Source organism: Chaetodon auriga, chromosome 2 (assembly GCF_051107435.1).
Source record: "Chaetodon auriga isolate fChaAug3 chromosome 2, fChaAug3.hap1, whole genome shotgun sequence".
Classification (NCBI taxonomy): domain Eukaryota; kingdom Metazoa; phylum Chordata; class Actinopteri; order Chaetodontiformes; family Chaetodontidae; genus Chaetodon; species Chaetodon auriga.
The window spans coordinates 26,314,455-26,325,464 of NC_135075.1; the positions used below are offsets into that span (position 1 = coordinate 26,314,455).

General features: G+C 41.3%; 1 protein-coding gene across 1 annotated transcript; it reads right to left on the bottom strand.

Moving 5' to 3' along the window:
- Positions 1–6,526: 6,526 nt before the first annotated feature.
- LOC143328574 (uncharacterized) lies at positions 6,527–8,328 on the bottom strand. Its single transcript, XM_076743782.1, has one exon. It carries the CDS (start codon positions 7,891–7,893, stop codon positions 7,198–7,200), a length of 696 nt encoding a protein of 231 aa, XP_076599897.1. The 5' UTR covers positions 7,894–8,328; the 3' UTR covers positions 6,527–7,197.
- Between the last annotated feature and the right edge of the window lie 2,682 nt (positions 8,329–11,010).

The window sequence follows — 11,010 nt, forward strand, 5'->3', positions numbered from 1 at the left end:
TGTAGGTAGTTAATGATATACCATTTGGCCTCTGAGGTAACACAAAGCACTAAGCAGGAATTTCTTTAACCAGCAGCTTCACGTTGGATGTTCACCAAAACACACACACACACACACAGATTGGTAAGGACAATGCACGCTCTGGTGCTCATAATTGCCACCTGTGAGTGTGTGTGTGTGTGTGTGTGTGTGTTAACCAGCAACACAATGATAACCTGGTTGGTTCACAATGACAGTTTAGTGACAAATCAACCACAGAGCCAGTTTTCAAAACAAGTGACAGAGTGTGATCATCCTCTAACCTGTAACACTGGAGCGCCCGACCGACTGCATGTGTTCATTAACAGCAGCTCAGGTTTATATTTAACTTGTGCATCAGCGGCCTGTGATTCAAACAGACTGTGTTTTACTCCTGTGTAGACGTGTGAGATGGGGTTGTGTTCGCTGTCGCTGGTTGACTTGAACATGACATGAAACAGGAGGAGCTCAGTGACCCTCCGCTGTGTTTTGAATACTGAGAGGGCCTGATGGCTGGTCATCACTGAGGATGGGTGAAGTGGCTCAGCGGCAGATGAGCAGCATTCCTCTCCCGTTTGTTCTTGTGTATTTTTGTTTGGGAAATGTAATTTTAAAAAAGATCTCCATCCTCCTCGACATGTTGGCGGAGCTAACACTTGACATTCCTGCTGTGCTTACACTAGTTACTGCTGCTAAGCTACTGTCACTGTTTGGGGGAGGGGTTTACTGAATGGTCAGCAACGATTCAGCTGTGTTTTACTCTGAAATGTGAGAAAACGTTAAGTTATTGATTAAGAGTCCTTCAAAAAAAGCCATCCCCCAGCAGTTTTGGTGTTTACAGACGTGCCAGCTTGAATGTCAAGTTAACTTTTAAAAACTTTTGTTTCAGCTCAGTCTGTTCCTGAAATGTAAGTTTTTTTTTCTTTACAACACCGTCTCACTTCAGAGTGGAATCCCTCATCAAAAACACAAAGTTTAGATGAAGACAGGGTTCAGATTTGGAACCTCACTGCTGGTTTGTCATGCTGCTGAGCACGGCTGTCAATCATTGTGTTTTTCAGTCCTCTGATTGGCTGACTTGTGTACTCAACAGGGAAGTGTCCGCCTCCAGAGCAGACAGCTGTACTTTTCCACTCCAAACTGATACAGCAACCAACTCCTCCTACTCCTCCTCCTTCCATCACTTCATGTATTCATAACACACACCCCCCTCCACAATCACACACACACACACACACACACCCCTCCCCAATCACACACACTCACACTGAGGTAACAGAGGTTTCTTCCAGGATTTTTGGTTGTATACAGAACCACGACTGAGGCTCCTCTCCGATTGGTTCAGAGTTCTGGTAGAAAAACACAAACCAGTATGCTCCATTTCAGTCCGGTTTAGCTGCAGATGTTCAGAAACGTGACAATAAATCTGTCATTTTCTTTAGTGTCGTTAGCTGTGACCCGTGAGGAAACACCAGGTAATGACCACGGCTTGTCTTTCCAGGCATCTAATGAACTTAGAAAGGTCATGATTATCATCCTGTCACATGTGAATCTGTCTGTTTGCCCTTCAGAGAGTGTTTCCCACAACACACACCGGGTCCTGAAGTCTAATCAGGTCCACTATTGCTGCAGGTCTCGTGTCAATATAATACCACAGCAGTCTCTGATCACATGGTGCATCATCATCATCATCATCATCACAGGAAACTTGTGTGTTTATTTATTTTGGCGATTTGCCTTTATTGTACAGCCGATTGCTGTGTAAAGTTGCCTCTGCAGCAGCAGAGACGGACAGGAGCAGAGGGAGAGAGTGTGGAGAGCCAGAGTCCTGACGTCATGTCCGAGCTTCAGTTCCACAAGCTCCTTTACCTCAGTGCAGCTTTTCATTCAGCTGCTCTTTCATCTGTCTCTCTGAAAAAAATGAAAAGTCTCTGTGCTGCTGTTCTTACAGACGTGTGAACTAACAGCATCCTCTCGACAAGCTTTGACTTACACCAACAAAGACCCGTTCTTCTGGAAAATGGTACTCGTTAAAGGCCACTAACACCAGGAAAAATTCAATAAACATCAATATTAGATCAAAAATCACCTCTAATATTAAAAAATACCTTTCATATCTAAACATGTGGAGTGATATTTAGGGCATATTGATTGGCTGCTATGGCTGTTAATCATGGATGTCAGTCATAGACAAATTTCTTCATGGGTAGGTCCCCACACGTTACATATTCGATTTTAATTTGCCTGTTGAAAGACTCGGTTATCTAAGGCTTATCAGGAACTCCTCCACAGTATTCCAACTATACTACATAATGCTCTATATAGAGGACATTAGTGGATATATTCCTGAATATACTGAAAAAGTGTTGTGGCTCATCTCTGCTGCTTGGGGGGTTGAGACACTGACAACGAACCACAACGTCCCCTGTTGAGATTTGACTGGGAACTGTTGTTGTGTCTCTCTCTACCTCGTTCCAGTAAAAACAGAACTAAAAGAGACGAATTTCCAAATGTACTCAAGTCCTAAAATCTTCTGGAAAGCCTTCCCAGAAGACTCGAGGCTGTTCTTTCAATCACATGTTCATCTGTCACACGGGATGTGACATTCAGCCGTCCACATGCAGGTACTTTTGACCATATGGTGCTTATGTTGGTTCTACAGAACTGTTGCACAGTTGAGCCACTGGAAAAAAGTTTCTGTATTCACACACAGTGATGTAATTATAAAACACAAATTCACTGACACCTAAAACGTGAAACTTTGAACTCATAACATGGAGTCTCACAGATTTCAGGAACTAGTTTAGGTCACTGTGTGTGTGTGTGTGTGTGTGTGTGTGTGTGTGTGTGTGTGTGTGTGTGTGTGTGTGTGTGTGTGTGTGGGTGGGTGTGTCAGTGATCATTGCAACCGTCGTTTATTCTCTGCCTGTACTTGTTGTTGGACCGCTGCCCCTTCACCAACGAATCACACTTCTCAGTGTGTGCGTGTGTGTGCATGTGTGTGCTCTTTGCGATGGAAAGACTTTTAAAGTTAAGATTTTTTTTAAGTAACAGCAAGGACATTTTGTCTGTTGCCCACTTTGTGAAAGGTATGGTAGGGAGTTAAAACTTGGTGTTAGAATTAAGTTTATTTTGGGCTAGGAAATGTCAGAGAGGGTCCTCACAAGTATGGACATACAAACGTATATGAGTGTTCACAGATTAGCATCAGAGTAAAGGAAGCGTTTGCAAGGTACTGATCTACTTTCTGTAATCTGCCACACACACCACCATACTGCCATGGTCTGTGTGTGTGTGTGTGTGTGTGTGTGTGTGTGTGTGTGTGTGTGTGTGTGTGCCAGCTCACACTCTCTTCCTGTTGGCCAGTGTCAGCTGACCAATCAGAGGCAGCATTGCGCAACAGCAGCTCAGACTTCAACAGAAGCTGCTCCTGACTGATGACGACAGCAGAAAAAGTAGAAACCGGAGCTACTGGAGATACAATAGAGACAGTAGAGACACAACAGCTGTGACCTGTTGCAGTGTCCCTGAGCAAGGCACCGAACCCTCAGATTAGATAAACAGTGCACAAACACTGTAGGTCAATATGTCTGTCTGTGTGTTCTTGGTTAACACACCCTCAGTATAAATTTCACCTTGTACCAGTTGAGCTGGTCAGCTGCTCTATAGGTCAAAGGTCAGTCTGAGGAGGTTGGACCTGCTGCTGGTATGATATCACATCTTAACACATGTTTACTGTCAGGTTGGACTTTTATGAGCATCAGGTTGTAAGAGTTATCCACTGTACTGATCTGAATGGATTAAATCATCCCAAACTTTATCATCAACCAGACAAGGTTTTCTATCCTTAGCCTTCAAGGGGCCCTGAAAGTTCCACACTCACTTGTTTTTGAAAATGTGTTTTGGAAAAGTACACAATTTAATGAACATGATGAAATCTGCAGCAAATCTTGAACAACATTAAAAAATAAATTAATTAATTAAGGGTAAGGCTCTTAATATGTCAGTGTTACAGTGCATTACATATAGATATAGAGAAGTCATATAGACTTGGTTTTAAAGACTGCAGCCTGCTGAAATTTGAACATTTGTGGGTGAAGATACACTGTAATAATATATGAATCCCACAGGTCTGTAATTTACACTCTCTCCAAATTGAATATTTTATTATATACTGTTTTTCCATAATCACTGCAGGACTGGACCCAGCTGGCAAAAATGATCAGACAACAAGAGACATGTGGAGAGTTTGAGAGAGATGACACAGAGCAAAATATGCAAAAATGGAACATGTAAGTTTCTTTTAGAAATGTTTCAGTGAAATGATGAGATGGTAGCACATGGATGACTTTGATTTTCTTACAGAGGAAATGCTGTTGTACTTCTTCTTTCTGAAACCCACAGTGTATTTTGGTTGAGCCCTCTTATTTCAAATAGGCTGTATTTTCTTTCCAGTTTAAGGTTTTGATAAATCTGCTGTTTCATCTCATGGCCCTGTCTTGTAGAGCCTCAAATTATAAACTACATTAACTCTTTTATTATTCTACTTAATATTGTGGTTGTATATTCCTAACTAATAATATTACATAGAATTGGACAAACAGGGGTGTATAGGCAGCCCACAGTTCAATTTTTTTTTTCCTTGTTTGCTGAATGGCGTTAGCTATTTTTAGCCGTTAGCCCGCTCGCTATTATATAACAAAGTGCTGAAAGATGACTCGGCACAAGAGACAACAAGATAATAAACACTTCATTAAGAATAATGCTTTTCACTTATTTTTCACTTGTTATGCTAAATAAATGTAGAGCCTAATTCAAGTGAAAACAAGTTGGCTTTAAAAACAAAACTTTTCTGCTGCAGAGAAACAGCCAACTAGATTACTAAAGAAAGAGTCACGTTAAAGCTAACTGGGAAGATTTCCACAGCTAGCTAGCTGGCTAAAGCTAAAGCTAAATCCTCCCCTCCATAGAGTTCTAATATGTAATCGCAAAAAATAATCAGTTCAGTTCAGTTTCATTCAATTTGTTATTCTACATTAATTCATAATTTCTAATAATTAATAAGGCAGTAGCTAAATCCAGTCATAACGTAGAAAGAAATTGCTAAACTAACTAGTCCTGCTCAAGGGTTACTAGCCTAGCTTAGCGTAGCAGTAGACCTAGAGTAGCAGTAAGCCTAAGTGCCGCCTCAGCCTGACTAGAAGTGTATTCATGTGATTTGATGTGTTTCAGCTAACTCTGAATCACATATTTGAATGTTTTACATAGTTCAGTTTATTATAATTTATTTATTTCATTACGTTGCGTTGGGTATGAGTGTATTCTGTTGTCTCCCCTCACATTGCCTGATGTCTAAGGGCAGAGTGGGGCCTACATAATTTACATTATGTACAGGCTGTACGGGGGATAATCAGACTGAAAGGGCATAAAATGAAGGCATTACAACATTTATCCCTATTTTACAGTTTTCCAGCCAGCCTGAAAACTTAAAACACTTTCCTCTCATTTTTACCATGTCTGTAGTTATTGCTCTCTCACTTTGATGTGCAGAATAATAGATAATATAAATCCTAAGTAAAGAATAACTATAACCTTCCTTGTTCCTCACACTTTGACCTGCTACCATTATTAGTTTATGACACACAAACACAAATAGGCTTATACCTCGCTGCCCATCCTAAGTGGTTTGTGACCGGCCCACTTCACTTTATGTAATCCACTTCAACTGCTCTGCGGGGGCAGAGTTTCTGCCGCCTTCCTGCTTTTCCATGCCAGTCTAAAATTTCTAAATAAATAAAACGTTCATCAATGGTACTTACAAGAATATATTCCTAAAAGCCTTACTATGAGCAGGTTTTTTAGCAGCAGGGCATGTGTATGAATGCCTTGACAGCCAGTCACCAGGCTACTAAGAGACCAGCATACGTTCAATATTATGCATAGTCAAAATTCTGTGCATGTTTAAAGATCTGGTTATTTTAGGTCTATATTCTTTCAGCAAGGCTGACCAGATGATTTGAGATAAGAGAAAGAAGAAAACATTGGAGTTTTTAGACACAGCTGTAAAACTTTCTTATTAATAATGTCTTAGTTTATATTTGTGTAGTGTGTAGGCCGATATGATAATTAAATCTGCACGTGGCTTTAGCAGACATGAGCAGCCTTTGATACCATGGTTTTGGCTCTTTTTTATGTTTGGTGAGTATCTTGATGGGTGTGTGTGTGTGTGTGTTGTTTTATGGCACAATAAAAATAAAATCAGAGTTAATTAATTAATTAATGCAACTAAAAAAGTGTTTAAATGCTTATTTCTGCATTGGAATATATTTCATTTCTTGAGTATGTTTTACTCTGTTCTTGCTGATCCTCTCCCCTACTGAGTATTTTACATGGTTTATCTGAGCTCCCCTGATGACTCAATGACACACTTCCACTAACAATCCTTAATACTTAATGAAAAACTCCCTCACACTCATTCATACCAACAAAGAAACTCAATCAGCCCACATTCCATCAATCAGATATTTATTTGTGTTTTTTTTTTTCTTTTTATTCTGTAAAGGACTTTTTTTTGTTAATGACAGTCTGCATCAGCCAATCATCTGCAGCCTAATCCAGGCAGCTTGATGCTGACTGGCTGTTTGGGCTCACTCCCACCACCCAGCCCATCGCCCTTTGTGTGCAACAACAACAACAGAAAGGCAGCACTTTACAGCACCCGGACACACTGTACATGACCAAACATGAACTGTAAAAAACATCCGTCTTAATAATGTCATTTAATCTTGCATTCTGTAAAAGTTGTTTTTCTTTCTTAAGCTTAGAAAAGTACCAGCAGGGTGAAATAATTTCACTCTTTCTCAGTGCAGTTCCTCTTGTTTCTGAACATCAGTGCCCGTATGTTAAAAAAGACAAATTAAGGCAGATCAATGCACGAGTATTAAAAAAAATGACACTTCATTTAAAAACACTTTTAAAAAGTTGATTTTTGCTGGAAAAACTGGTGCAATGATTTCACCCTGCAAGCATATTCTTAACACTTTAAGGCTAAATGACTTGATAAGATGGAGATTTCTTTTTTTTTCCTGTGAACGTGAAGCAGAACAAACCTGACCCCATTGAGTCTGGGGTTTGAGTTTCACACTGCTGAGAACAAAATGGCTCCCTGAAAGTTTCCCTTCAGGACGTCAGGATGTCACAGAACTCAACAAAGTCTCTCTGCATGAAATTCTGGCTCTGAATCAGGTCATCTTCAGAGGGGAAATACTGCATGCTGTCCTCCTGCAGACGCAGACTGTCCTCCTGCAGGCGCAGACTCTCCTTGTGCAGATGCAGACTGTCCTTGTGCAGTACCAGGATCTGTCCTGGTGGTGTCGTTGAGCCGTGTGGATTGGGACTGTCCAAGAGGGCTCCTCTGGCATTCTCCAGGACGCCCAGGTATGAGTCCATGTCAGTGAGCTCCATGTCACTGTCGGAGCTGCTGCCACTGTCGCTACCCACCGAATCGGAGCGCATATGCAGCATCTGGTACTTCTCGTGCATTAAAAACTGGTTGGTGTTCTTGGGGGCCCGCATCCCCCTCGCTCTGTTTCCTTTGACATTAATGGGCCGGAGGGACATCACTGGCCTCTGAAGGTGTAGGCGATGATGGTAATGAGGATGATGACGTTGAGGGTGTTGGTGGTGGTGATTTCGCCCTCTTGGCCACCCTCCCCCTCCTCTCCGCCGCCCCTGCAGGCGCCCCCTGCAGCTCTTGGACCAGCCGTGCTTCCTGCGGCTGGAAGGGTCCCTCTGCGGAGCCCCCTTTCCATCCTGCTGCTGCTGCTGCTGCTCCTGCTGCTGGCAGCTCCTCCTGCACATCATCTCTGAGAGCATTTTCTTGTCTTTCTTGCAGTCGCCTCCCTTCCTCCCTGCTGCTCTCCTTCACATCCTCCTCCCTCAGTGGTCACACAACAACAAAGAGAGGCTGGTTCTGTTTTTCTGGCTCAGATCACAAAAGACCCCCCTCTCGCTCAGACTCTACCTTTTCACTATTCTTTCGCTTTTTTTCTTGACCTCTGGCTTTGGCTGATGCATAGCCTGCTCTTCCTCCCCTTGCAGCAGCAGCTTGCCTGCTCGGCTGTCACGCCCTCCTCTGTCTCTATAATCTGTCTTCTTCACCTCTCTGAAAGTCAAGTCAGCTCTTTACAGCTCTGATTAGTGAACTGAGGTGAGCTACTGAGGGGTTGTAAGCGTCTTCTATCTGATTTAAAGCAGTTTTTTCTCAGTTTTAGGCCAGCGACTACAGTGTACTCAGCTCTGACCAGCTCTGACTGTGGCTCAGCCTTCCCCTCACAGCCTGGATAAAGAGCTGGAAGGATCCATTCATGGGTTTAACAGAAGGAGGGGGGGCAGGTTTTTGCAGGTTTGTCCACTGCCTATTAACAACACTGTAATAGGACAGATTCCTATAAAGTTATTACCTACATTAGCATTAGATATTATAATATATATAACAGCCTGTGGTTGCCTCAGCTTGGATGTGGTTGTAGTGATTAGCAGAAAGCTGCTCCCTGCAGCAGGATGGTTCACTCCGCTTCAGTTTTAGCAGCTGAAATCTGATCCAGAGCTGCCGCTGTTACTGCCCGCCCCTCTGACAACAGACAGCAACAACAACCAGCAACACTGGGGCAGCAGGATTGTAGTAGCCTAGTTACTGTAATAGCAGTGTCTGTAGTTAGTTATTGTGTCATGCATATACAAGTACCCAGCCCACATGGACTTAAGACTCAGACAAATACTGTTGCAGTGGTGCAACATTTGGCAGAAAGTAACATAGATTATTATATGAAATAATAAATAACAAAGGACTTTGTCTCTGGTCCCAAACTCCAAATTGTGGGAAATACAATCTGCCTCAAAAAAGGTTCACCTCTGAAAAGACAAATCAAGTGCCACGCCACCATCGTGGCTCGAGGGATAGAAATGTCCCTCAGTCTACTGCTTTGGTCCAGACTGAAATATCTGAAGAAATAACGGGTTGAATTGAGATCTTGTACAGACATTTATGGTCCCCTGACTCACTTTGATAAGGTAAGATAAGATTGGACTTTAAAGTTAAGTCATTACAACCAGCATGTATTACAAAAAGCAAAAACAGTGGATGAAGACCTGGCTTTTATCTAGTGGCACCACAAGCTTGATATGTGTGATTTTAGTGAAATATGTCAACAGCTATTTGGTACTTTGGTTTATGATGAAATGCCTGCAAAACTAATGCCACTGCCATCAGCCTCCGCTACTCTTTTTGTTTAAAGCTAATTAGCAAATGTTAGCAGGCTAACACACTAAATAAGATGGCGAGCATGGTAAACATTATACATGTAAACATCATCGTGTTAACATTGTCCTTATGAGCATGTTAGCATGGTGATGTAAACAACTATTCCTGCTGTCACAAACCTGTTTGGTTTAAACATATTTATAACAGTTGTATTCAACCCTCAGAGCACAACATGGCATTAACATGCTGCTAGGTGTGCAGCTGCACTAGTGACCCCATGTGGCTGAGATGCATATTACACAGAACAGTTTGAAGAAGAGGAGGAGAGGGGGCAGTGCTTCCCGTGGCCCATCCAGCAAAACTGATGTATATATTACAAGAGACTCTCTATATTTAAATCATCACTAGTGTGTTATGAAAAGGATGTTAAGTTTCATATGGACCTCAAACTGAGCGATGTGTCCCATCTTAGCCGGCAGTAAACAGTCCAGGACTGTGTGAGGTTTAGAAAGATGATTGCATCTGTTGTGAAAATGGATTCTGAGTTGACTGATTCTTGTAATGAAGTCCTGAATAATCTGCAGAACTAACACTAAATGTATAGGATGATCCCATCAGGCAACAATAAACTACTATTATCCTCACTGATGACACATACAGTTTACTATGTGCTGACTATTTAGACTGTTTTAATACAGCAAAGCACCACCATCTGTCCTCATAATCCAGCTAATAATTGTTTCCTTGGGAAGTTGTAGTTTATGAGTCTTACAGGAGCATAAAACCTCTATTTCATTCTCTTTATTTACAATAAACACATTAAAAGTTAAACACAGCCAAGGTCAAACAGTAATTGTGGAAAAATAAAAATAGACTAAGGAAATAAATAAAACCAAACGATAAAATCCATCACATCAAATCCAAACCATCCAATCCTGAAGAATGAGAGACGCAGGTTTCCAAAAGGTTCATTTATCTCATATGCATGAAGTGTTTTTAATTAGAATACTTTATAAACTGCTATTGTTTTATTTTCTTCTTTTGTTACAGCTTTCATTGCTTCTATCATACAACCTTTGTTTTATGCTGACAGTACAACACCTTCAATGTCTGCTGTTGCCTTAGTATATTTTTACTGTGTTTCATGATTTTATTTTTATGATGGCTCATTGTGAAAAGAATTTTCTCATCTTGTGGCACATCAAAGAAAACTGAACTGAACTGAAAGGTATACACTCACAGACATCAGATGAAATCACATTTTTCCAAAATATGTATTTCTTAAGAAGAGTGTTAATGTATTGGTAAAACAGGCCCATTAAAAGAGACATGTCTGTGCCTCTGAAGCTCCCTGTTACTGTAAGGATTTGTACATTTGTTGGTCCAAAGTTTGGTGTTTGCCTCAGAAACCCATTGTGGTTAATTTGTTTCCACACTGATCCTCATGCCTCAGTGTATTAAGTCTATTACCTCATACTGTACCAATGTCTACCACCCTCATCGCTGTTACTGTGCTGCTGTTAAGATCATCATGGTCGTGATGAATAGTTCAGAGATGAGTCATATTTCCATTATCGGACAAAGCTCGTGAAATAACCGTCGTTTCACTCGATTACTTTTTCTTTCAAATGTATTTTGACCTTTATTGTAGGAGTAGTCTAATTACCAATTCTTACTGCTCATATAATATACGCGAGTGTCATTAACGTTCAACATAAAACAGTTTCTTT

Coding starts and splice junctions, on each gene's coding strand:
- LOC143328574 (XM_076743782.1), bottom strand. CDS start 7,893: ATGCTCTCAGAGATGATGTGCAGGAGGAGCTGCCAGCAGCAGGAGCAG.